Below are 27,688 nucleotides of genomic sequence, written 5' to 3' on the forward strand. Positions count from 1 at the left end.
GTCACTTCCGGAGGCAGCTGAGCGCCATCTTCTCTTTCTGGCGCGCGGGAGGAGGGACGGGCGCGGGGCGGGGGTCCCGCCGCGTAGGCGGAGGACGCGGCGGCATTGCGACGGCGGCGGGACGCGGCGCACCTCGCGCCCCGCGGTAGGTACGGCCAGCACGGCCTGCGCCGCCCCCGACCCTCCCCGCGACCCACCCGCCGTCCACTCCTGGGTCCGCCCCGACGTCCCCACCGCTGTCCGCTGCGCTGTCCCCACTGTGGCCTGCCGCGCCGTCGCTACCTCGGTGCCTTCGGAATCCCGGACATTCTAGTGCGCGGCTCCGGTCCCCTCCGCGCCCGCTCTCGGGTCACGTGGGAGCGGGGCCGTTCTGGGAAGGTGGAAGGGCGGGGACAGGGGACGGGGAGGACGGAGGAGAGGACTGGTCAGGGAAGGGGGACCTGCGGACCGGGCGCCGGGAACAGAGGCTGGGGATGGATGGGGAGAGGGGGCGGGGCAGGGACGGGACGCCGGGCGTGGCGAGTGAGAGTGGTTGGGAGCAGAGGGAGGGTGGGAGAGGACACTACGGGGAAGCGCGGCAGGGCGCCCCTCTGCGGCGACCCGGGAATCGAGCTGAAGCCTGAGGATCAGCCCGTTGTGGAGGATGGCGGGATGCAGGGCAAGACTGTGGCCACGTCTGAAGCGCCGAGTTTTCTTCGGAAGGAGAGGCTGATTTCAGGCACTGCCGAGGACAAATCCCTGCTTTTTCATTCATGATACTGCGGCATTCGTGACTGATACCCAGATGCTGAATGTGAAGTTTAACTTTGCATCTGCCATTTTAGAGGGATTAGAATAGGTTTTATTCGCACGATTTCTACAAAGGTTTTGATTTGATATAGTGTATTGTAAAGCAGCACATAATTTTTTTTTTTTTGTTAAGTATGAGTGAATTCGAACTAAAACTCGTTTCAGTGTGGTGGCTAAAGTTAATGCGATTAGGATGAGTGATCACTCCCATACAGGTAACCAATCTGCGGTATTAATTAGTACCGACGGAACCTTCGCTTGATGGGTTTTGCTAGTTTGTGGCTTGGACTGGTCTAGTCTGATGTGGGAATAGGGGATAGCATGTGTAAGAAGTTATGGAAAGTGGATATTAAGCTCTGGTTGGAAGTTGCTTATTGCCTAGAGATATCACAGGTGGTGGTAATGTTGGCCACATAACGATACCTTGTGTAGATGGAGGCACTGCTCAGAAAATAGCGTTGACACAGTGGTCCTTACGTAGAAGACCTTAAGCACAGATTTGTACTTAGGATAGGCAGGAAATGAAGTCATTTCAGGCTATTTTAGGCATCTCGTTGAGAAATGGGAGAAGTCTGGATCATTGGCTTTAGGGGATAACAGTTAATGCAGTCGTTAGCCCGAGGTTGTCTTGGGATTTGACAATACCGTTTTCATTTATAGTCAAGTTTTCAATGTACTGTTGTTCCACTGTTGGTTCCCTAAACTGTGGGAAGGTAGGGCTTAGCTTTTCCACACTGCACCCAAATCCTTTGGCTGTTGCTAACCTGCTATTTAGAGAAAGCAGATTGATGAAGGTCAGGTGGCTAGAAAGGGGTTGGCCTGTGGGTTGAGGCAGACTTGCTGAATTACTACAGTGTTTGGAAGTTGCTAAGAGGAAGTCTTAATAGTTGGGGCATCTCCCTGAGTTTTGATTTAGAGTATACTAAACTCCTGATGATTATGTGCTGGGCTTTACCAGTGTTGTCTGTTAAAGCATGCTCATGAAGTAAATTCCTTGCATTGTTCCATAGATGCAGGCATCTGAGGCCCAGAGAGATCAGGTGATTGGCTAGGTTTACTCAGCTATAAAGTGCTTGAGTTGGTTTCATCCAGGAAAAAGCTCCAGGACCTGTGTTGTGCTGTGGCCCTGGCTGTGTTGTGGCCCTGGCTGTGTTGTGGCCCTGGCTGTGTTGCCACTTGAGATGAACCATTTTAAAAATCAGATCTTGCTGGGCATGGTGGCACATGCCTTTAATCCCAGCACTCAGGAGCCAGAGGCAGGGGGATCTCGGAGTTTGAGGCCAGCTTGGTCTGCAGAGTGAGTTCCAAGATCATCAGGGCTGTCTGGAAAAACCAAACCAAACCAAAACAAAAAACAAACAAATCAACCCAAACCAAACCCAAACCCAGATTTTATAGGAACTAAGATGTTTTGTGTCTTAAAGGGATTATTTTTTAAAATATATTTTAAAGTATGTGTGTGCCTGTGTGTTGGTATGTGCACAGGAGTGCAGCTGCTTGTAGAGGGGAGACCATGCTGGATCCCCAGGAGATAGTGGTTGTCAGTCAACAAATGAACATTGGTGCTGGGAACCAGACTTGGGTTCTCTCCAGGAGCATTGCATGAACTTAAACATTGAGTCATGTCCTCAGTTCTTTACATTTCTTTCTGACTGCCTAAACATGAACTGAACAGGGACAACAGTGGACATGCTAAAGTGGATTGGGGTGGGGGTGGGGAGATGAGGCCTCTACAGGCTGCTAAGGGAGTGGGAGACATAGTTCCTCAGGGAACAGCATATTGATTGGTTGTCAGATACCAAGTGGTCAGTCCTGAAGATGTACATAAGTTAACATGCAGACTGATCAGGTTGTATTTAGGAATATATATGCATACACATACGTATGTAACAACAGTTTATGAAAAATGCTATGAATTTGGAAGAGCAAGGAGTGAAATATGGGAGGGTTTGGGTAGGAAAGGGGAGTGATGTAATTATAATATCAAAAATAAAATAATAAAATACATATTTATCAGAACTATCCTTACATAGGCATGGTACCAAAGCAATAAAACGATCTCTTTAGGAAATGTTATTTTATGCAGGAGTTGGGTAATTTGAGGTATTTCAGTTTCTGGAACAAACAAAAAGTAAGTTTTCTTTACCTAGGTGGGTAGGAAGCTCAGTTGGCTGTCAGCTGCTCTTTCTAGAGGTAGAGAGGATATGCAGATGTGAATATTGGGTCCCATTCCTCCCAGATAATCCAGCATTCTGTGTGCAATCTTGTATTTTAGGATGGATAAAACCTATTATTAAATTATTTATCATGCCCTTCTCAGAGTGATTGTCTACAGTGGACCTGGGATGTCAGAAGGGCTGAGTGGACATTATAAAGCCTCAATAATTGCCTGTTTCATTTCTTGGATTCCTCATTTTTTTTTTTAATAGATAGTTCTAAAGGTGGGGGGGGGCTTTTTTTTTTTTTTAAACCACAATAACGATGAAGGAATGGGGGCCATTTGTAATTGAAAATGAAAGAAAAAAAACCCTGACAGTTTTGGCCCTGTTCCCAAGTCATGAGCAAGTATCTACAGAACCCACTTACAGCTTGCTGGGTCACACACATCCTTATTCTGTGACCCTTGTGCTTCAGAGAGCCACCTAGTCTGTCAGTGCTGTTTCTGAAAGTGTGCCAGGACCTGGGTCCTTCTTCCCAGATCGCAAATAAAGAGTAGGTCTTGCCTGTGGGACCTGACACTGTTCTTTGCAAACAGTAAATTTAGCATTCTTGTTTGAGCTGAGTGGATGGGGTAGAACCACCAGCATTTGGAGAATGAAAAGCCCTAGAAGATGACAGTGGAGTTTGAAAGAGGAACTAGCAGATCATTTGAGAGAGCAAGTGAACATAATTAACCATGGTCTTGTTCTGCCTTGTTCTAGCTAATGTGCTTAGTCTGGCCTGCACGGTGATTGGGTGGTGTTTGGAATGCATCGTTGGGATTTCCAACAGCTTAGTTTTGAAATGTAAAAATTTTATTTTTACTTCATGTTCTGTGGGATTTTTTTTTTTTAAAGCCCTTTGTTTTGCACCACTAATGGTCCCCGAAGCTCCAAGACAGCCTTTCCTAGATAAATGACCTGACAAGAAACTTACAATTGGCCCACTCCATAAACAGTTTTTCCTTGTTATCTCTAAAAATGTCCTTCCTGTTAATCATCTGCCTCCTCCTCCCCTGGTTTGATTCTTCTAGCTTTGAATTATTAACAGTTGTTAGATTGGGGGTATTTATTGTCTCCTTTGATTCACTGGTGTTTGATGTGTTTGATGTGACCTCTTTGCCTAGAATGAGTTGGACCTCATTCTGTATCAAGCCATCTGATCAGTTAAACTTTTTGTCTATTTAGCATTTGTGGTGCTTTGTGGCATTCTTTCCTTGAAGGAAGTTCAGCCCATATGTGGTTACAGCACAGTGAAGGGAACTAATGAAGGAGGTGTCCCCTGGCGTGCTGTTGAGCCCCGAGTCCCAGAGATTGCCAGCCTCTCCTTAGATAGGGGTTACAAAGTCTGTCAGACGGTGGTGGATGACCCAGAAACTGTTGTTGAGTTTTGGAAGATGGTACCAAATTGTGTTTAAACAGACATAAGTTATTGCTTTATTACAATCACCAATCTTCTTAAACAGTTAGTAAAAAGTTGACTGTATGGCTTTTTTTTAGTTGTGAGGTTAGTAGCTAAAGTATTTCCTACTTTGACTCTACTTTTTAAATCTTTTATTGTTTACAGATATCTAAAAATTTGTGTGTGTGTGTCTGTCTGTCTGTCTCTTAGTTACATAGAAGAGGTCAGAGGGCGTCTTAGAGAAGTCAGTTTTTTCTTTACCATGTGGGTCTTGGATCTGACTGATTTGGCAGCAAGCACATTACTTACTGAGTCATTTCTCTGACCCTAAAAAATATTTTTTGAAATAGTTACAGAGTCACAAATACAATACAGAGAGCCCCCCCCCCCCAATCATTTGAGATCAGACTGTCAAACAAGGTATGATAATCATCCCCCAAAGTGTTCTTACAAACAGGAACATCTTCTATCTCAAGTCATCAGAACCAAGAAAGCAGTATAGTAGACTGTTTAACCTTAGCCTCCCTTGGGAATTTGGGAGTCATTCCAGTAGTCATTTGTAGGAAAAAGATTCAGACTTGAGTTGCATTGTTTAGTTTAGCCTTCATTCTGGAATAGTTCCTCAGTTTTTTCCTTTCATGATACTAAAACATTTTTAAATTACAATAATTTTGCTTTTGTGTATTTATATATTTAAACAAGTATGGGAATGTGTATAGATGTTAGAGGACAGCTTGCATGAGTTGATTCTCTTCTACAGGGACAACTCAGGTTGCTTTGCGTTGCAGCAGGTACCTTACTGGCCCTCATGATCATATAATTAATATATACACACACACACACACATTTATATATATATATGTGTGTGTGCGTGTGTGTGTGTGTGTGAAATAGTTACCTCTTTATGTTTGGAAAGTGCACTTCATATTTCAGCCAAAAGACAAAAATTGCAGTTCACTCAAAGATGCAACCATGAAAATGCAGGGATGACATTTCTTAGGATCTTATTTCTAAGCAGGATAAAAGTGTATACAAGTGGTACCTTCCTGTGTGGTCATTTTTGTGCGCCCTGCTCTCTGTAAGCCCAAGTTTCTGCCCCTCCCCAGTGCAAGGCACAGGCTCCTCTCGTACTCCTGTGTTTGTTGTGGTAGCAAAGGTAGACTTGCCTTATGACACTTCTTAAAATGTAAAGCTTGATCTGGAAGGAGAATTGACGTGTTCAGCTGTCACAGTCTTACAGTCTTACATTTCAGCACCTCTGGAAGTCAGTCTGTTTACTCATTGGCCTCCAACAGCCATCTCCTAATCTGCTGTTCACCTGTAGACGTGTTCTCTTTAGGTAGCTGATGTGATGAGATGGCGGGACTCTCTGTCCAAGGTTTTTACATAGTTTTGCATCGGCTCCCTTTCATTGTCAGACAGCATTGCTTTCCCTGTACACAGCACATCTGCTTGTCCATGCACACGTGGTGGACATTCAGTTGTGTCTTACAGTTACAAAATGAGCTGCTACTCTTGCTTTCTTCCAACCCCGACCGTCCCGGTCTGTGTTGATTTTTTGGAGACAGGACCTCACTATATAGTTGGAGTTGGTATTGAGTTATGATCTTTCTGCTGTAGTGTTCTGGGACTATACCTGTGCTCTGATGCTATCTATGGAAGAAGTATTTGTCCCCGTCTTTATCACATTTTTTTTTAGCTTTTTTTTTTTTTTTTTTTTTTTTTTTTTTTTTTTTTTTTTTTTTTTTCTCGAGACAGGGTTTCTCTGTGTAGCTCTGGCTGTCCTGGAACTCACTCTGTAGACCAGGCTGGCCTCGAACTCAGAAATTCACCTGCCTCTGCCTCCCAAGTGCTGGGATTAAAGGCGTGCGCCACCACTGCCCAGCATTTTTTGAGCTTTTATTGGTCTGGATTACCTTGAGAGCACTTTGTAGAGCACAATATTTTTTTTTTTTTCTATTTTAACAGATTTACGAGTCTGAATTAGAAGTTTATATGGAATGTGGAGATAGCTCATCCTCTGCTGTGTTGGGAGACTGAGAACCAGTGGTGACTTGGTAGCTGGGACCACACTTTCCAGAAGTACCTTTAATCCATGTTGGAGGGTGTGGAATTCCCACGTGGTCTTGGTTTTGTGTATAAATGTAGCTGGATTCCAAAGAGTTCTTTAAAAATGAAATGTGCTATTTTTGCAATCTAGTCTTAAAAGAGTTTATTTGTATGGCATTGCTTCTGTTATACTTGATTGGTTTGGTTAGAAAGTTCTGTTAGTGTTCTGGTAGCTATTTCAGGTTCTGTCATAAGAGGAACTTAGGGGAGAGGTATTGCATCATACATTTTTTGAAAACTGCCACAGGTTAAAATCTATTGCTGATCTTTTCCTGGTGCCTAAGTTGTCTTGTTTGTGCCAAAATTGTTTTGGCTTTGGCTTGTGGAGACTTCTTCCAAGCTTCTTCCCTTGTCCATTTGACATGACTGGTGCCGGAGCTTTCTGTCTTGTCTTTGCCTTGCTTTATCCATAGAATTCTTTCCCTAAGGTATTGCATCTCTCTCGTTTTTTTTCCACTCCTTCCTTTTGTTCAGTTTGTGAGGCAAGGCCTCACATAGTACAGCTTGCTCTTGCCTCCACCTCTCAAGTGCAGAGTTTATGGGCATGTGCTACCATGCTTGATTTTATGCTGTGCTGAGGATCCATCCCAGGGTGCCAGGCAAGGGGAGGTAGGCACTCAACCAGCTGAAGTATATATAACCCTAGAGCACCTTGATTTATTTATTTATTTATTTATATATATTTATTTGTTTATTTATTGGTCCAACTCTTTATGTTGACCAGGCTGGCTTCAAACTCAGAGATCCAAGTGCTAGGATTAAAGATGTTTGCCATCACCACGCTAGCCCCTCGATTTTTAGCAGAAGGCATTTAGAACCTAAGATTGAGTCCTCATGTAGCTCTGCTGTTGTCTGGGCATGTGACTGCTCCCAGGTTCTCATGGGCAGAGATGTGGACTGAAGTGTACATGCACATTAATGTCCGTGATGCGTTAGCTCTTCTGTTTGCATGTTGCAGACAGTAAGGTCACATTAGTGACTCCTAGTTAGTTAAGAACTACAGGGTTTATCTTAATTTATACCTTTCCAGATATTTTTAAATTGGGTTTTATTGGGAGGTAATGCATGTATTGTAAAGTTCCACATTGAAAAGATGGCTGTTGGCATGTTCACAGAGTTAAGTATACTTTGCTAGGTTGGATTGTTTTCTTGAGGCAGAATTTTGTTAAATAATTTAAACTTAGCCTCCAGCTTGTGATCCTCCTGCTTCATACTCCCAAGTTTTGGGATTTGCAGGTATGTAACATTACTCTATTTACAGATGATGTTTGAAAGTTGTCATTGTCCTTTCCAGCAAAACAAAAGACAAGCCCTGTTCCCTTCACTGTCACTGACTGGTTCTCTGCCCAGAGGCAGCCATTGCATTCTCTGGATAGGTCTGTCACTTTATGTATAAATGGAATTATAATTATGTATAAATTTGGTTCTTTGTATCTGACTTCTCAGCAGACTTTCAAAGCAGGCTATAGCTGCTTTAGTACTTCTCTTTGTGGTTCAAAATATGGTTATTCACAGCTTTCCTTTGTTTGTTTGTTTCTAAGATTTATTTATCTTATGTGTGTGAGTACACTGTAGCTGTCTTCAGACACACCAGGATAGGGCAGTGAATTCCATTACAGATGGCTGTGAGCCATCATGTGATTGCTGGGAACTGAACTCAGGACATCTGGAAGAATAGTCAGTGCTCTTAACCACTGCGCCATCTCTCCAGCCCCATAGTATGAGGTTTCTTTTCTTTTCTTTTTTTTTTAGGTTTGCTTGTTTATTTGTTTTATATGAGTACACTGTAGATGTCTTCAGAAACATCAGAAGAGGACATCGGATCTCATTGCAGTTGATGGTGAGCTGCCATGTTGTTGCTCACAGCTTTCTTAATGTGATGGATGTTGGAATTGTACTTGAATAATTCTCTGAACATCCTTGCCTAACTTTTTCTCTTGGGTGCTAGCTTAGGTGCCATCTACACACTTGTTCTAATTCAGGCTGCCTTCTGAATTGGCTGACCTGTGTACCTTACCATTGACATTATGTGCTAGTTCTGGTTTCCCTACGCCTTGCCAGGCCAGTACTTTGGCTTTTGAAAGTGACTAAGATGTACAGCATCCTTTTCTGTGTTTTAGAAAAGTATGTTTAGATCATTCGCTCATTTAAATTGAATTATTTTTCATTTATAATGATACATTGTACTTATGTGTGTGAGTATTTTGTCTGCATGTATGCTTGTGTACCATATATGTGCAGAATAGACAGCTTCTGTATGAGTTCTGAGAACTGAACCTGGGTCCTCTGCAAGAGCAACAAGTGCTCTTAACTATTGAACCATCTCTTCAACCCTTTTCAGTTACTAGTTCTTTATTCTGGATATATCAAAAATGTAATTTAAAAAAATTCCCCTCATTTTTGTGGAATTTTTGCTTTTTTAACAGTGCCCCTGGATACATTAACTTTGTTAAACTCTGCCTAATATATTTTTTCTTTTGTTGTGGGTGCTTTTTGGTATCATAGTGAGGCTCTGTTGGCAACTCCAAAGCCATCAAAATGTATGCATAGATTTTCATGTCAGTTTCAGCTTCTGTTTTAACGCTAAGTCATGCTGGAGAGAAGAGTCAGGTGTCACTGATGTCCATGGTTGTAGTTTCCTCTGCACCGCCTGCTATAAATGATGCCGTACTGTGGTGCTTCCTCTGCACCACCTGCTATAAATGATGCTGTACTGTGGTGCTTCCTCTGCACCGCCTGCTATAAATGGTGCTATAAATGATGCTGTACTGTGGTGCTAGCTCTGCCAGCATGACATTTGTATGTGTATGTGTTAGTTACAGTTCTTTCTTCTTCTTTAAGGAAAATAGGAAAAATGTTTCAAATTCCGGTGCAGAATCTTGACAACATCAGAAAGGTGCGGAAGAGAGTGAAAGGCATCCTTGTGGATATTGGGCTTGACAGCTGCAAGGAGCTGCTGAAGGTGAGTGACAGGTGATGACAAGGCCAGAGAGTGTCCAGGTAATGATGAGGCCAGTGGGGCTGGAGGACACAGGGCAGGCCTTTGGAGCAGAAATTGGAGAGTGAGAATGGATAAAATTCCTCAAAAAATGGGATTTTCTAAAGCTTTGGAAGACAATAGGATGGAATCTTAAGAGATGTAAGGTAACAACAAACCACTGTACTAAAGTACCGGCAGTCCTGCAGAGCTCTGAGAAAGGAGCAGAAACTATCAGGGTCTCTTCAACAATATACTTGGCTACATTAAGGCAAAGGTTGACTTATTGTTAAGAATCCTGATAACTTAGTTGCCCACTACTAGATTTCAATTACAAGTAAAACCTAATTCAAAGCCTGAAATATTCTTAATATTTGATTAAGAAACTGGCCAGGACATATACTTCAGAGGCGGCACATCTATCTAGTTTGCATAGTTCTCTGAACCAAATATTCTATAAAATGTAAGAATTCAAACAGACACTTTCTCTGTTTGCACAGCCAAGAATGAAGCAAGCACTGAATGATCCATGGCTACGAATAGACAGCAGCTTTGTTTAGTATTTCTTGAACTATCTATGCCGTCTACATAATCTCATTGTTATGACAGTGAACTGACCAAAAGTGTGTGACAATGACCTTAATTCACCCTTGACCTGTTGCTGTGCAGTGCTGGTTTTGACATATATGTGCATGTTGTGTTAAGTGCCTGTCAGGCCATACAACAGTTCAATCATACCATTGTAGTAAGAATTTTGATTTCTTTGAGAAACTCGGAAATAAAGAAATATTATGGAAGTACGATTTTCGTCTTAAATCCCAGGCGTGGAATATGGGGCTGCTTCAGACTGCCCACAGCAGCTGTGATTTGCCTCATGCTCTAGCAGGGACATGGTTTTGCTAGTGGCAGATAGTTTCTGTGATTAAGTGACATTTGGAATTCTAGGGACTTTTCAGAGAGTATGAATGCTAGGGCCCTGAGAGTTGGGGGCTTTTGGTAGGTTGTTGGTTGTGGTTTGTTAAGTAGTCCCGCATAAAGAAGAAGACATTAGATAGACTGACTGACAGCGAGGATCACCTTGCCCCAAGGAACTTGAAACCCCTCTTGGGCAATGTTCTTCTGCTTGAAGGACTTCCTTTAAGCTGCGTGTCAGCTCCATTACTGTCTGTTCTTTCTTCCTCAAGTAAGGTTTTATCTATGGTTGTAGACTTTGAGATGGTCTCACTCTGTTATTTTGAAAATGAGGCTTGCTTCTGTTTGGAATGCCAGGATTAAAGGCATACATTACCATGCCTGGCCTAGGTTGGCATTTTTGTTATGAAATTCTAACATCCTTTTTTTCTTTTTAAAAGATGTATTCATTATATGTATATGGTTGCTCTATCTGTATTATGTACATCTGCATGCCAGATGAGAGCATTAGATCTCATTATAGATGGCTATAAGCTACCATGAACTTGCTGTGAATTGAACTCAGGACCTCTGGAAGAACAGTCAGTGCTCTTAACTGCTGAACCATCTCTCCAGCCCTGCATCCTTTTTCTTATTAGTTTGCTTTGCTCCTTTTCTTTAGCTGGTGTCTTCACCCTATGTTTCCAGCAGTGAAATTCTGATGTATGGTAGTGTGGTCCCACTTCTCTGGCTGGGTCTGCTGAACTTCTTCAACTGAAGCATCAATACCAGTGGTTCTCAACCTTCCTAATGCTGTGACCTGTTAATACATTTCCTCAAGTTGTGGTGACCCCCAACCATGAAATTATTTCATTACTACTTTATAACTAATTTTGCTAGTATTATGAATTGCAAAGTGAATATTTGATAATGGAGATGGTCTTTGGCAACCCCTGTGAAAAGGGTTGTTTGACCCCAGAGGGTCATGACCCACAGGCTGAGAATCATTGTTCTATATGGTTTCCCGGGGTTTGGAGGATGTTGTGAGACTCCAGTTTTCAGCACACACGCTGGTGAGCCACTTAGAGCTCATCAGGACTCTGGGGGCTTCTGCAGCTTTATCTCCTGCTGTGTCAAGGTTCTCAGGCTAAGCTCATGCCTGTAATCTTACACTTGGACTTGGGAGACTGAGGCATGAGGATTGTCTGAGAGCAGCCCAGGCTACATAGCGATATTCAGTCTATAACCAGATACATAGATATACATGTTTTTCCAGGCTTTTCTTCTGTAGTTTCAAATCTGTTCTTAATTCCATACCATTTATTATACAGTTTATTTTCAGTACAGATAGCATTCATGGAAGTACAGTTTGGCCTTTTATTTAAATGTGTTTCATTTCTTTCCTCTGCTCATCCTTGGTGGTGCTGGTGACTGATGTCAGGCCTCACACATGCTAGGCAAGTGCACTACTGTAGATTTGGAGCTCAAACCCGGCATTTCATATCTCCTTTTCTAATACAAGTGTTCTAAAGCGAATTCTCTGTAACTCCTTATTTTATTTTTTATTTAAAATGTAACCCCGTAGCTGTGACTGTTCTGCTGCCTGTCCGTCTGTACATCCCTTCATGCCTGGTGAGGAGGTCAGATCGGGAGTGCGGCAGAGCCTCTGGAACTGGTTTACAGGCAGCTGTGAGATGCCATGTGGGTGCTGGGAATTGAACTCAGGACCTCTGGAAGAGCAGCTACTGCTCTTAACCGCTAAGCCATCTCAGCAGCCCCTATTTTTTAGAATTTTAAATGATGTTTTATGTGTTTGAATGTTTTGGTTATGTGTGTGTATGTATACCAGGTGTGCCTCGTGCCTGCAGAGATCAGAAGTCATTGGATCCCCTGGAACCAAAGCTATCATAGGAGTTTTGGGAATCGAACACTAGCCTTTTATAAGAGCAGCACCTGATCTTGTCTGTTGAGCCATCTCTTCTGCGCCTCTTTGTTTTTTTAATCTTTATTTTTATTTTATGTATACGAGTATTTTGCATGTATGTCTGTGTGCCATTTGAGTGCCTGATACCCGAGGGAGGTCAGAAGAATGTGTTGGCTCCGTTGGTACTGGAGGTAAGGGCAGTTGTCAGCTGCCTTTGCTGAGAACTGAACCTGGCCCTCTTAACCTCTGAAACTCTCTCTCCAGCCCATCTCCTTCCACCTGTGCCTGCTTAGCCATCTCTCGGACACACACCTATTATTGCTTGTGCTCCTGGTTTGGAGTAATAGTTCACTATTGATTAGATAGCTGAATTTGCTTGGGTACTGAACATTACTTGTTAGGATGGCTGGATTTTATGTGGTCTCCTACTGTGCTGGCTAGTTTTATGTCAACCTGACACAAACTAGAGTCATCTGAAAGAAGGGGTCCTCAACTGAGAAAATGCCTCCTTAAGATCCAGCTGTAGGGCATTTTCTTGATTAGTGATTGATAGGGGAGGGCCCAGCCCATTGTGGGTGGAGCCATTGCTGGGCTGATGGCCGTGGGTTTCATAAGAAGGCAGGCTGAGCAAGCCATGAGGCAGAGAACTAACATTGGTGTAGGTGAAGGTCATTAACTATTAATTGAAATTAACTGACTCAGCTAATTCCTTCTTGATTATTAAAGGTAATCCTTGATTTTAAAGACAGGACTATAAACTGTAAATGTTATGAAATGTAGCTAATTATTAGGTAGAGAGCGAAATTTAATTGCCATATTTAGAGAGGTTGACCTATAGTACTCTGTTTTGAGCTTCCAGTTTCTCTGCAGATGGGTGTTCCTTTATTGGGTTTCTTTCCCCAGGTTTGCACTGGGTGGTAACTTTGCTGGCTTTTGGTTACCTTTGTCTTGTCATGAAGTATGTACTTTACTGACTGGACCACAGTCAGGGCTTGGGAATGTTGCTGGTGACAGACTCATCTGGTCCTCTCATTACCTAGCCAACAGCAGGCATTCCTTAGTGACTAGAAGCCCTCCATCTTTTTGAAGCGTCATCTTCCAAAGTAGTCAGTAAACTTTGCAGATGATGCGACATGATGCCCCTTCTCTTTGGGCTTTCTGAGACCTGCTTCCGCCTTCCCAGTTGTAGTGTATTTCTGTTCTCTGTTTTGATGCCAGAAGGTTCTAGCATTCAGGTGGGTCTGCTGCTTCCGCTGGAAGCTTGCTATGTACAGTTCTGTGATGATGGCCTGTCCTTGAATATGTTTCACTTGGGCCCTTCATTGGCCCTTGTTCTGGGTTCCATGGGGTGACTCTGACGGCACTGCATACCTCGAAGTTCTACCTGCTTCTTGACACACTCGGAAGTTTGTGAGTCCTCTACTGCACACACTTTATAGTGCGCGCCAAAGGTAAAGCAAGAATATTAGGTGTTTACCTTCAATTTAGAAAAGTGCCATAGGCCATGTGAACTTAGATGTGAAGCACTCTGGTTACATTTCCCTCAGCACCTGCCGTCAGGCCTGTGAAACAGTTTTATTCAAAGCCTCTGTCTCCAGCATTCTGCACAGTTCTGCACTCTGCTCGGGCCCTGCTTGCTTTTCCTTCCTGGCAGTGTTGGCTACATGTCTCTCCTGGTTGTACTCGGGCCAGGCTGACTGGATTTGGGTTCCCTGATTTCTGTTTCTCTGCATCCTGAATACGCTCATCATAGCCCTTGTGTCCAACAGAATACGGTGTTTGCTTGTGAAAAGTTTTCTGATACTTTTCTCAAAAGTCTTTCTCTACTGTGAAACTGAGCTTGGGATCTCTCTTATCCTGACTGAGTCCCAAAAGTCTTAACAGTAAGTATTGGAGACTTAAACTAGTGTTGTGTGCTTCTCACCTGTTTTTACACTGTCAGTTGTACTGGATATGTACTGTCTTAGTTAGGGATTTACTACTGTGAACAGACACCATGACCAAGGCAACTCTTACAAGGACAACATTTAATTGGGGCTGGCTTACAGGTTCAGAAGTTCTGTTCATTATCATCAAGGCAGGAACATGGCAGCATCCAGGCAGACATAGTACAGGGGTACCTGAGAGTTCTACATCTTCATCTGAAGGCTGCTAGCAGAATACTGACTTCCAGGCAGCTAGGATGAGGGTCTTAAAGCCTACACCTAAAGTGACACATCTACTCCAACAAGGCCACATCTCCAAATAGTGCCACTCCCTGGATCAAGCAATCAAACAATGACATGTACCTACTCCCTCTTCCTGCTGTTTCTTTGGTGTGCTGGACCTGATACTGTTCTTTGCCCTGCCCACAAGTGGCTCTTCTGTTTATTTCACTGTCCCTCTTGTCATACAGCTGCTCCTTGGCGCACTGGCTCTAGCCAGTAGTAAGTAGTACACTTCCATTGTACCATTTTTTTTCTACCTTCTTGGTGGAGCAAGGTTTTTTTTTTTTTTTTTGAAAAATAACAGCTGGGGGGGGGGGGGGGTTAAAAAGATGATGACTCAGCAGTAAAAATACTGACTTTGTCCAGAGGACTCAGGTTTGATTCCCAGCATCTATATAGTGGCTCTCAGCAGTAATTACAGTTCCAGGGGGGTCTGGTGTCCTGTTCTGGCGCCTGTGGACACCAGGCAGACAGAGACATGGACATGTGTAGGTGAAACACATACACAAAATTAAAACAAGAAAAGAAAAATGACTTCTGTTTCAGGGGAAGAACACAAACCCTGACTGTTTAGCTCCTGACTACAAGGTCAGCCCTGCAAGGTGAGCAGAGGGAATGATAGGCAGATTGCGTTGTGGTGAAGCGCTGCTGGAGATGGACTGTCGAGCGCCATGTCAGTTCTTCTCTCGGCTCACTCTGTGTGCTGCATGAGTGTATGGACACTTGAGCCTTGCTCATGTGTGAAGTATAGGTAACAGTTTCTTCTGGGCGCGCAAGAGAGGCTCTGTTTATTTCTTATAAAGTTCTAGTTTTAATGTGGATAATTTAAACCTCTCTCTTGACATGCATACTTTAAATGTCAAACTTTGTTAGTGACTGTGCTCCCATTCTTTGTCATGTAGATTTATGAGGTGGCAGATTGCTTGATCACGGACTTAATGCTTGTAGGAGGGGATTATATACTCAGGGCCTCAACTCACAAGGCACGTGCTCTACCACTGAGCCTCATGGTCTAACTGTTACACCTTTTTATTTTTGCAACAAGGTGTTGTTAAGTTGTGTAGGTTGCCTTTGGACTTTGGGATCCTCCTGCTTCAGCCTGGTATTACAGGCGTTCACCTTTACTTCCCTGGTATTACAGGCTTTCACCTTCACTTCTAGCTTTAAATATCTCTGTAACACACAAATTGATACATAATGTTTGTTTTTCTTTCTGTCTCCCCCCCCACCCCCCCCTTAAGGATCTTAAAGGCTTTGAACCAGGAGAGAAGTACTTTTATAATACATCATGGGGAGATGTTTCTCTTTGGGAACCTTCTGGAAAGAAAGCGGTATGTATTTTGTAATTTGTTTTCATTAAGGGCAAGTGAACCGAGGCTGGGCACAGCATGGCTACTAGGGGTCCTGGTTAAGTGGAGGGGTCTGTTCATGAGGTGGGAGGAAGCAGAGCTAGAGGCACTGTTCATGGCAGGACTGTTGATGCTGACAGCTGTCTACATGCACAGTGTGGTGATGTAGCCAAGTGATGTAATGAGAACCGACTGTAAGGAGAACCTTTGTTAGTAAGTCTTCTTCAGTAAACGCTGTGACATCAAATGCCAGACTCCCACATCATTAATGGCATTCCAGTCACTGGGAGACTGCACATGCAGAGATGATTGGAGATCATAATGGAGCTAGAACCACTTGTTATCTAGTGATGCAGGTCATAGTGCGAGGCATGGTAATTCTTGTAGGAATGCTAATCTTTTTAGTGGGGTGGGGTGTTTGAAGACAAAGTTTCTCTGTGTAGCTCTGGTTGTCCTGGAACAAGCTCTGTAGACCAGGCTGGCCTCAAACTCACAGAGATCCACCTGCCTCTGCCTCCTGACTCTTGGAACTAAAGGTGTGCACCACCACTGCCTGACTGTGATGCTAATCTTAACAAGCTCATGTGGCTGGACCTAGAAAAGGATGCATGCAGTTGAGTATATAGTAAGTAGCACTCGGTAATTGTGACTGTCCCTGGTTTAGGGGAAGGCTTGCATTCCATAGGACAGGGATGTGTTCTTAGAAATGTGTCATCAGGTGATTTCATTGTTGTCCAATAAGCCACATTTAAATCACAAAGTGTGCCTACCTAGATGTACAGGATAGCATACATATGTCCCAGCTGTAGACATGTATGGCATGGGGCTATCCTGAACGTTGTGAACAGTGGTAACTATCTGAATATATCTCAGAAGAGAGGTACTGTGAAGGGACTGTATGTAAAAGAGTTCTTAAAAGTTCCTGTCTGTGTAGCCCTGAGCTTGCAGGTCCTCCTGGAAGTTGTGTGTGTAAGGCAGTGACATAGATGACGACTACTGCTGGCTTTCGGGATGTTGCACACTTACACCACACTATGTTTATATTTTTAAAAATTCTTAATAGTTTTAATATTTTTACTTTATAATTTTGACCTTTTATCTTTTTGACTTTTTAAAGAAAATACAATTAGCTTAATACAAGTGTTGTACATCTGTGTGAAAATATTCTCTCCTTTATTTTATATGCTTTACCTACTTTTAATTTTTTGTAATACTGGTGCACACACACAGACAAACACACACACACTCATTCACATTCTTCTACCTAGGCCTGTTGAGATTGGGCAGGATTGGCATCTCCTACTTCATCCCAGTATCCCAGTGGAGAGTCTTTGGGGCAGTCGTGTCAGGAGCCATCTCTTCTGATACAGTAACACCTTCCTCTGTGTCACCCTGGAGTCACTATCTGGCTTACCAGTTTCTTTTGTTACACATAGAACATAGAACCAGGTGCTCATAGAACTGTAGAAGATCTGTCTCACTCTTATGGACTGAAGCCACCCAGAAAGGGAGCAGGGCTCCTCTGGTCGCCTGAGGAGCACACAGGTTATTATGATCTGGGGGGACGTCTATGAAGAAGAAAAGCTTGGAGTGTTGTATACAGTCATTTTTCTGAGAGCTGCAGTTCCTTGGGGTGGGATTCAGTTTACAAATCTGATCCAAACTGGCCTTCTGCTGAGAGCAAAAGAAATGCACAGCTTGGGAACAGTGTTCGTTGAGCCCAGAGATTCGTCTCTCCAGGAGTCTGTGGATATTCTCCTCCATGTCCATGCACCCTAGACAGTCAGAAGTCCTGTGGTGCCCTCCAGAAAATGAGCAGCTCTTGACCACAGACTTACCTTTTCTCAAGTGACAGTTGTGTTCTCGTTTTTAACATTTACTTGTTTATATATATGTGTGTGGGGGGGGGCACATGTGATATGGAGGTCAGGGAGTACCTTTTGACCATGTGTATTCCATGGAATGAACTTGGGTTGTCAGGTTTGGTGGGTGGCAGGTGTCTATTCACTGAACCATCTTGCAGGCCTGAGAATAGTTTTGATGAAATGATCTCTCACTGATCCTGGCTAAAGAGCTGCAAGTTAGTATAGTAATAGAATGGATTGATTTCCATTGAGTATTTTAAAATAACTTACAGTGTTTCATTTAGATGGTAGTCTTGTGAATTGTTTGAGATCTATAAATACTGTATGTGGTCACATTGCCTTTAAGAAAGACTTCTCACAGTGAAACCCTGCCTTGAAAACCAAACCAAATAAAGTAAAATAAAAAGAGACTTCTTTTATTGAAACAGATATCTGGATGAACTTTTTGGTCAAGGAAGTGTCAGGTTCAAAATGTTTGAGGACACGGGCTTGGGAGGGAGGTGGCTTAATGGGTAAGTGTTTGCTATGAAAGCAAAAGACTGAAATTTGGATCCTTAGTCCTGACCTAAACCCAGGTGTGGATGTGTACTGGTTGTAAACCTGGTGCTGTGGAGGGGCAAAGAGAGGACAAGAGGGTCAGTGGGCCTTGAAGACTACTAGTCTAGCTTCCAGTTCACCGAGACAGAGGACAGAACAAGACACCCAGACAGACAGACAGACAGACAGACAGACACACACACACACACACACACACACACACACACACGTACATAGGTACATATGTACATGTATGCACTGTACACATACATGCACAAAGAACACATACATACAGAACTTGGGGGCAAAGCTGTCTTGGAGCAACAGTACAGAGTAGAATGTAAGCATACTTGATCTGGCACTAGAAATGTAGGACATTCTGGTGTGTCAGAGCAGAGACTGCTGGGATACAGCGGGTGCAGTAAGAAGGAAGGCCTGACCCTCTTTTTCTGTGACATCTCATAAATTGCTGAGCCAGCAAATGAAGATGTGTTGTTTGGAGAATGAATACACTTTCTCCAGTTTAGCTTACTGACAATGTTTGCTGACATGCTTATTTTAATAATCTAGTCTCTCTGCCCCCCTTTCTCACATACATATATATATATACACAAAAATAAATAATGAAAATACATTTTTAAAAAAGAAACATTTCTTTTTTTTTAAAGAAACATTTTTTTAAAGATTTATTTATTTATTTAATGTATATGAGTACAATTGTAGCTGTCTTCAGACACACCAGAAGAGGGCATCAGATCCCATTACAGATGGTTGTGAGCCACCATGTGGTTACTGGGAATTGAACTCAGGACCTCTGGAAGAGCAGTCAGTGCTCTTAACCGCTGAGCCATCTCTCCAGCCCCTAGAGAAACATTTCTAATACTTCAAAATCTTGCTCTTTAGTTATACAGACAAGCTGTGATTTGTTGTGCAAATCTAGCAAATCTAGCTTCTGGCTTCCAGTATGCCTTTGTGGGAGTGGGGGGTGGGGCCTCGAAGGTTTGAATCTCATGTCCCACTGAATTTTCTCACTCAAAAGTTTTGACTATCCACTTATATACAATAGCATTGTATATAATTATATTGTATATAATTATAGGATCAAGTATTTTTTGGTTATATTTATTTGTGTATGCACATGCATGATACTCTGGCAGGTCTTCTACCATATGGGTCCTGGGGAATGCAGGTGATCAAGCTTGGCAAGAAGTACCTACTGAGCTATCTTGCTGGCCCAAATTAGAGGCTTTGAATTAGGAAATATTGTGTAAATTTTTGCTGCTGAGTGGTCAGTTGAAAGCCTGCTATAGAGAGATAAGACTGGATCACAGGCTGAAGGGAATGATAAAAGTTAAAGTTTCTTTAGTCAGGGAGTTTTTGTCTTTGTTGGAATGTTTAAGGCACTAACAGGGAGGCAGAGACATGCCTTAGTGGTTAAAAGCACTTGTTGCTCTTACAAAGGACCTAGGTTTGAATCCTTCTTCATGGTGACTAATAACTGTCTTTAAATCCAGTTCCAGAGTTCAATCCTCCTTTTGACATCTGTAGTCACCAGAGACATTATACATGGTGCACCTACATACATCACATGAAACAAATTTTAAAAAAATTTAAAATAAGTTATAATAATAACTTGAGATAGAGATTTATGTATTAGCTGTTGTGCTCTGGGAGGACAGAGTATGCACCATGTGTAATACTGGCCTGATACCCCCATGTTGTCTCCTGCTTTCTTTGGGGAAACAGGATTTAGGAAAGGGCAGCATGGCAACAGGGACATCACCAACAGGCTGGCGACGTGGCTTAGATGAAGCAAGGCTGGGAATCAGGACATGCGAGGCTTTCTTAGGGACGAGACCAGTGCCCAGATGAGTGGTTTCAGAAGATAGACCTTATGCTCTGGAGGCTTGGGGTGTGTGCACAGTTGATTGGAGTGACACCATGCTTGGAGTCTTTGGCAGCTCTGAGTTATGAGAATGTCAGGTTGATGATGCTTTTCCAATTTCTGATGTCTTGTAGGATTATGGATGTGTACCTGTCTTTTCCATGGGTAGGTGTCTCCACCCCGCATTGCAGGAGCATGTCCCCATTCCCTTCCAGGGAAGCTGTCCAGGCTGTTTTGCACAGAAGCTCCCCCCACTAGGAACATGCGTGTGCGGGAACAGTGTCTTTGGGTCAGTTTCCATCTTGCTATTGATGGATGATGTGAGCTGTTCTCCATTGTTGACTTGGTATTCAGAGAGAGTCTTTGATAAGCTTTTAAAAATCTGTTTGTATTAAGATTTGAACCTGTTCCTTGTGTCCTGGGCATCTGACCTTTATCAGATGTTTATAGGGCCTGCTCAGCTCTTCACATGGCTACTTTAGAACTAAAAACTTTAGCAGAGCCTTCAAGGAGTTGAAGCCTCTGCTCCCATGGAGTAACTTTTGTCATCTTTTCCTTTTGTTGATCATGCTAATGGGCATTTCAGACCTTGGCGACCCTTGAAGATTTATTCAACATCGGTACATGGTAGTAAGCACTTGTTACCAGTTCCCTTGGTTTTTTGTTCGTCTGCCAGAAGGTGGTATACCCTTTGATTGAAACTACAACTGTAATTCACCTTAATTACTATTGCCTTCAGTTCTAAAGTAAGTCTGGGTTTCAGATATCTTAAATATGAGAAAGTGTATCTTGTAGAAACATTGAAAGTAAGTTTTCTGTCTGCTTTCTCTCAGTCTATAGCCTTCACTTTGTGACTGTTGCCTGAGGCTATTGTAGGTCCACACAAATCCTAGAACCCAGTTTTTACTGGCTACTGAAAGTCATTAATACGATGTTGAATTGTACATGTTCCTTATCAGACCCAAGTGGAGGGACGGTATTATTAGTAGGGAGTGGAGCAGGTGTATGTTTACAGTTTCAGCAAGGATCAGCCAGCTCTGGGGCCACAGTCTACTGTGGGCCTCCATAGTAGATGTAGTCTGCTTCCATCTTGACACAAGGGAAGGAGTTGTGTGGTTTCTATGCCCCAGGTCTCTGGACTGAGACGGGAGGCTTCCATATACTCTTCCAGTGATTTCAGAGAACACGAGTCACTGTTGTAAAAGTGACAGCTCTCCTTAATGCAATTGATTCTTGGTTCCTGAATCTGTTGAGTTTCTGCCTTGTCAGCTTCAAAAAAAAATCATTTTGTTTATTCTTTGAGACTTTTATACATGTATGTAATGTATGTTGATACATCTACTCTATTCCCTAGTCTAGTCCCTCAGACAGACCTTTCTGCGATTATTACCTCTGTGCTGGCTACGTCAGCTTGACATACACTAGAGTCCTCTAAAAGGAGACAGCTATGAAGAAAATGCTTCCACAAGTTCTGCCTGTGAGGCATTTTCTTAATTAATAATTGATGGGGAGGGCCCAGCCCATTATGGGTTCTGTAAGAAGGCAGGCTGAGCAATGCATGCTGAACCTAGTGCTGCCTCATGGCCTCTGCATCAGTTCCTGCCTTGGCTCCTCTCAGTGACAGACTGTCACCTGGAAGTGTGAGCTGAATAAGCCCTTCCCTCCCAGCCTGCTTTTGGTCATGGTGTTTTCAGCACAGCAGTAGTGACCCTCACTAGGACACCGTTCTGACTTTATATGGGTGTGGGTGTCATTTGTTTGGATGATGCTAAAGATAGACTTTAGGGCCTTTTACATGTTTACAAGCTCTTCACTATTGATCTGTATCTCTAATCTGTGTTTTTATTCATTCATTCATTTATTTGTCCATCACAGACAGGGTTTTACCATGTTGCCCAGGTTGGCCTTATGCATTCTCCTCTCTGGTTTCTTCTTGAGTAGTTGGGGTAACAAGCCTGTCTTCCTAGTGCATCCGTGTAGCAAGATCTTCCTTGTCTCAGGGGATGGGGAAATACAGTTAAGAAGGTCTTACAAGTTGGAAGCCAGGTCAATTGCAGCTGAATTCTAAGTTTTACAATTTGGAGTGAGGGGGAAAGTGATGGGAAGGTGGAGGAAAATAACTTTGTTGGAGAAAATTAGCTGAGTTTATTTCTGTTGATATGTTTTATGTAAAGGACAGAATGGAGTGCAGGCTGAAGTGCTGAGAGAAGTGGTTAGGCGATCGCTTAGAGTCAGCAGACGAGGAGTTTGGACTAAATCCAGTGGTTCTGTAGTGTGTTAACAGTTAACAGTAGTTGATAGTCTCCCAAATGGTTAAGAAAAACAGTGCCAAAAAAGTAGTATTTGAGACATGTGAAAATTATATAGAATTGGACTGAGTACCCATAAACATGGTTTGGTTGGTGGTACAACTTAATTTACGCATGAGTCTTCTGGTAGAGGCAAAGCAGAGGCCAAGAGTACTGTAACACGGCCTTCCAGTCAGAAGCGTCAGCTGGGAGAGCAAACTGTTACTTGGAGGCATGACGTTCATAATACATGTTACTCTGCCTAAGACTCTCTTCTCTTTTGACAGAGATACCGAACAAAGCCATACTGCTGCAGTCTCTGTAGGTACTCAACAAAGGTGCTCACTTCCCTAAAAAATCACGTGCATCGATATCACGAAGATGAGGCTGACCAGGAGCTGATTATCCCCTGCCCCAACTGCCCGTTTGCCTCACAGCCCAGGGTGGTGGGCAAGCACTTCAGAATGTTCCATGCACCTGCACGGAAAGTCCAGAGCTACACAGTGAACATTCTGGGTGAGGCGAAGACATCAAGGAGTGACGTGATAAGCTTTACATGTTTAAAATGTAACTTTTCCAACACTTTGTACTACAGCATGAAGAAGCATGTGCTGGTGGCCCATTTTAATTACTTAATTAACTCCTACTTTGGCTTGCGAACTGAGGAAACAGGAGAGCAACCAAAAGCGAGTGACCCCGTGTCTGTGGATAAAATCCTGTCATTTGACAAGTACTACTGTAAAAAGTGCAGTGCCATCGCCAGTAGTCAGGATGCCCTGATGTATCACATTTTGACATCAGATGCACATAGGGACTTGGAGAATAAGCTGAGGTCTGTGATTTCAGAACACATCAAGAGGACTGGGTTTCTGAAGCAAATGCATATTGCTCCAAAACCAGTGACTCACTTGGCTTTACCTGCAAACAGCAGTGCTCCGAGCATTGCGGCCCCTCCACCCTGCTTCCAGCTTGCTTTGCCACAGAACAGTCAAAGCCCTGGCACTGTGCAGTCAGTGACTGTGGCCCCAGGCACTTCTGGGAGCCTTACACACTCCCCACCTACCACTGCCCAGTCTCATGTAGCTCTGGTCTCCAGCTCTTTGCCTGTGTGCCAGAGTAGCCTCACCCTGCAGCAGTCAGCTCCCCCGCCTGTCTTTCTCTCTCACAGCGTTGCTCTTAATCAGCCTGTGAGTACTTCTGTGCTGCCTCTGACTCAGCCAGTTGGGCCTGTGAATAAGTCTGTGGGAACAAGCATCCTTCCTGTGAACCAAGCCATGTGCTCCGTGAACCAAGCCGTCCGCCCTGGAGTTCTACCCCTCACTAAGCCCATAGGGCCCATGAACAGACCTATGGGGCCCATGAACAGACCTGTGGGGGCTGGTGTCTTGCCTGTGGGTCCCTCTGTTAACCCAGGGGTTCTCCAGGCTGCATCTCCTGGGGTGATTTCTGTAGGTCGAGCAGTTCCATCAGGAGTCATTCCTGCAGGTCAGGTGACCCCTGCTGGCGTGATTCCTGGGCACACAGCCACTTCTGGGGTCTTACCTACTGGTCAGGTGGTCCAGTCATCAGTTCTTCCTGTTGGCCAGACTGCTCCATCTCGAGTTCTCCCTCCTGGCCAGACAGTGCCCTTGAGGGTTCTCCCTGCAGGCCAGGTGGTACCACCTGGGCTGCTTTCCCCAAACCAGACTGTCTCCTCAGGAGTTGTCCCTGTGAATCAGGGTATGAACTCTGGTGTTCTTCAGCTCAGTCAGCCAGTAACACCAGGAGTCCTTCCTGTGGGACCACCAGTGAGGCCTGGTGTACTGCAGCTCAGTCCATCTGTCAGCACCAGTATCCTGCCTGTGAGCCAGCCAGTGAGAGCTGGAACTTCACAAAACACTACTTTCCTTACTTCGGGCTCTATTCTCAGACAGCTCATTCCGACTGGGAAACAGGTGAATGGAATACCCACCTATACGCTGGCCCCAGTGTCTGTCACTCTGCCGGTGCCCTCGGGTGGAGGCCTTGCAGCTGTTGGATCACCACCCCAGGTGCCAGTGCAGTTCTTGCCGTCAAGCTCAGGCACACAGATGGGCAGCTCCTTGCCCAGCCTACCCTCTCCACAGGTACTAGTGAGCCCTGCCCCAAGTGTGTTTGTCCAGGCTACCCCACCTGTTGGTGAAACAAATCAGGCACTCAAACAGGCCAAGCAGTGGAAAACATGCCCAGTTTGTAATGAGCTCTTCCCTTCCAATGTCTATCAGGTTCACATGGAAGTGGCTCACAAGCAGAGCGAGGCTCAGCTCTGCCAGGTTTGCAATGAACTCTTCCCTGCCAATGTATACCAGGTTCACATGGAAGTGGCTCACAAGCAGAGTGAATCCAAGTCTAGTGAGAAACTTGAGCCTGAGAAGCTTGCTGCATGTGCCCCATTTCTGAAGTGGATGAGAGAGAAGACAGTGCGTTGCCTCTCTTGTAAGTGCCTGGTCTCGCAGGAGGAGCTGATGCACCATTTGCTCATGCATGGCCTGGGGTGCCTGTTTTGTCCGTGCACTTTTCATGATGTCCGGGGCCTTGTGGAGCACAGCAGGACTAAGCACCTGGGCAAGAAGAGACTGTCCATGGATTACAGTAACAGAGGTTTCCAGCTGGACCTGGATGCTGACGGGAACCTGCTGTTCCCTCACCTCGATTTCATCACCATACTGCCACGTGAGAAACTGGGAGAGCGAGAAGTGTACCTGGCTATCCTTGCTGGAATACACTCGAAGTCGCTGGTACCTGTGTATGTTAAGGTGAGGCCTCAGCCTGAGGTTGCACCAAAGCTACCTAACAAACAGAAGCTGACCTGCCCGTTCTGTTTCGGCACATTTATGACTGCTGATGTTTATGAGCTGCATTTGAAGGAGAGGCACCATGTCATGCCCACAGTCCACACAATGCTCAGGTCTCCAGCCTTCAAGTGCATCCACTGTTGTGGGGTCTACACTGGAAACATGACCTTAGGAGCCATCGCTGTCCATTTGCTCCGTTGTAGAAGTGCTCCCAAGGACAGCAGCTCAGACCTCCAAGTCCAGCCAGGTTTTATTGAGAGCAGTGAACTGCTGATGGTCAATGGGGAGGTGATTCCTGAGTCCACCTTTCCTGTAAAGAGAAAGCTGCCAGAAGGCCATTTAGGGATGGAAGACCAGAGGGATGATGGGGAAGAGCCCCAGCTCACCCTAGATATTGATGCAAGCCCAGGTTCAGAGAAAGGGCTGAGCGCTGTGCCTTTGAAGAGACAGAAGAATGAAAGCAGGACCGAGGGGTCAGGGGCCAGTGATGACTCACTGCAGGTGTTAGCATTAGACCCCAGGAAGTATGACGGGCGCTCCTATGAGGAGAAGAAACAGTTTCTTAGAGATTATTTTCACAAGAGACCATACCCTAGTAGAAAAGAAGTGGAACTGCTGTCCTCACTCTTGTGGGTGTGGAAAATTGACGTGGCTTCATTCTTTGGGAAAAGAAGGTATATTTGCATGAAAGCAATAAAAACTCACAGGCCCTCTGTACTTCTAGGTTTTGATATGTCTGAACTTAAAAATGTCAAACACAGACTGAACTTTGAGTGTGAATCACAAGGCCTGTAGAAGAGTAAGTCGGAGTCCCCACCTCTCACTCTAAAGTGTCTGAGGCCTTCAAGGTGTCTTCCAGGTGCTCAGAAAGCCTGAAAAGGAAGCACAGGCTTCCACAGATGAGCTCTTCTCTCATTTGCTTTGCAGCGGTTTCAGTTTTTCCTTCTGTCATGTAAATTAAATCTTTGGTATTCCATGCACGCCTTGTTTCCCCATGAGTGTCGGTGTCAGTAGCAACAGCCTGGAATCTACAAACACTTGGTTTTTCATTTTAGGGAATTTCTGCTTGTTTGAGAAAACTTGATTAATAAAAAATGAAAGCATCGCTCCCTCTTAGTTTACAGACAGCAGCTAGTGACAGTGCGTGTCTAGAGAAGCAGCACTCTGGATGGCTCCCTAAGGACATACTTTGAAGCATTAACTTCTGTTGATTCTGTGAACGCTATTTGCTTAAGAGTACAAATTTGATTTATACCTTCTCAAGTGTCCCCTGACAGCTATTTTTTCATTAAAAAAACCCAAATGTTTTCCATTTATTAAAATATCCTGAATCTGAGGTCTGGTGTGTAATAATAATCAAGTGTTGCTTTTCAAATAAAGTCTGTAGGAACAGAAATGCTTTATGGTGCAAACTGTCTTTTGCTGTGATGACAAGTCATTTCTCCATTCAGTGGTAAGACAGATTTTTAGTGCCTTTAGAATAAACTGAAAACACGGAGGTGCTTCCTTCCTCGGGGCTGCTTGTAACCTAGTAGGAAGGAAGGACCCGATAGACATGTGGGTCCTGCTCTTGATTTTGATACAACTTGAGATGGAATGCAGGTTTCAGGTGGAAGGTGACAGGCAGACCAGAAGCTCTACCTGTACTCTACCAGAGTAGCTTGGGTTACATGTGTTAAGAGTTAGGTGCTCAGATAAAGGGGATGGCAAATCAATGAATTTTCACAGTACTGTAGATGCCAAATCTTTTTGTTTTTTTCTTCCCTCCATGATAAGAAATAATGTAAAGCACCAGAATTGGTACTGAGGACCAGCCAGCTCTGGTCAAACTCATCCCTCTGAGTGATGCACAGCAAGCAGGGGGTTTGGCCCACCTTCAGAGGCTTGATGGCCCCTGGGAAGCACTGTAGTGTTGCTGTATAGCATTTTTAAATAGAATACTTGCATGTGATGACTAAAATGTGGATTTTGAGGCAGTTATCTGTGACTGTTGGTATACTCTATTGTAAATTCAGAGCGTGTTGGACTTTATTTTTTTTTTTATTTTCAGAGTGTCTATTTTTGAATTAAAATTTGTTAAACCACTGAAAATAGAACTGTTCAATTCTTGTAACATTAAAACATTACTCTTAAGCAGGATGGTGTATGCTTGTTGGCTGAGCTTCTCCAGAATGGGGGGGGGGGGGGGGGGCTTTGTGCCTAACAGGTGTGTTGTTACATCTCTCCCTTTAAGCTTCACCATATCCTTTCGTGCCAATGTTACTCTGCAACTTGTGTTTTATAGAGGCAGAAGCCAAGGTTCCTGTAAGCAGCCAGTAGTCTAGTCTGCTCAGGATTTGAGGTACTTCCCTGGATTTGTACTAAGACTAGAGCATTGTGACCAAGTTTGTCATTTTCTTAAACCTAGGTTTCTTTGCTCAGCTTCGGGCATGAGCCTTGCCTTTAGGCTTCTAT

General features: G+C 44.0%; 1 protein-coding gene across 2 annotated transcripts; it reads left to right on the forward strand.

The window, feature by feature from the left end:
• On the forward strand, window positions 1–26,570 carry Adnp2 (ADNP homeobox 2). Of its 2 annotated transcripts, XM_034518243.2 has the most exons (5): window positions 1–145; window positions 8,251–8,338; window positions 9,340–9,460; window positions 15,739–15,828; window positions 22,709–26,570. In XM_034518243.2, exons 3-5 carry the CDS (start codon window positions 9,353–9,355, stop codon window positions 26,027–26,029), a joined length of 3,519 nt encoding a protein of 1,172 aa, XP_034374134.1. In that variant the 5' UTR covers window positions 1–145; window positions 8,251–8,338; window positions 9,340–9,352; the 3' UTR covers window positions 26,030–26,570. The 2 variants fall into 2 exon arrangements, with proteins under 2 accessions (XP_034374134.1, XP_034374133.2); XM_034518242.2 differs by lacking the exon at window positions 8,251–8,338 and having other exon boundaries at window positions 10–145.
• The last annotated feature ends 1,118 nt before the right edge of the window (window positions 26,571–27,688 follow it).

Source organism: Arvicanthis niloticus, chromosome 14 (genome assembly GCF_011762505.2).
Source record: "Arvicanthis niloticus isolate mArvNil1 chromosome 14, mArvNil1.pat.X, whole genome shotgun sequence".
NCBI classification, from domain to species: Eukaryota; Metazoa; Chordata; class Mammalia; order Rodentia; family Muridae; genus Arvicanthis; species Arvicanthis niloticus.

Coding starts and splice junctions, on each gene's coding strand:
- Adnp2 (XM_034518243.2), top strand. CDS start 9,353: ATGTTTCAAATTCCGGTGCAGAATCTTGACAACATCAGAAAGGTGCGG. Junction 9,461..15,738: donor GCTGCAAGGAGCTGCTGAAG/GTGAGTGACAGG, acceptor CCCCCCCTTAAG/GATCTTAAAGGCTTTGAACC. Junction 15,829..22,708: donor AACCTTCTGGAAAGAAAGCG/GTATGTATTTTG, acceptor CTCTTTTGACAG/AGATACCGAACAAAGCCATA.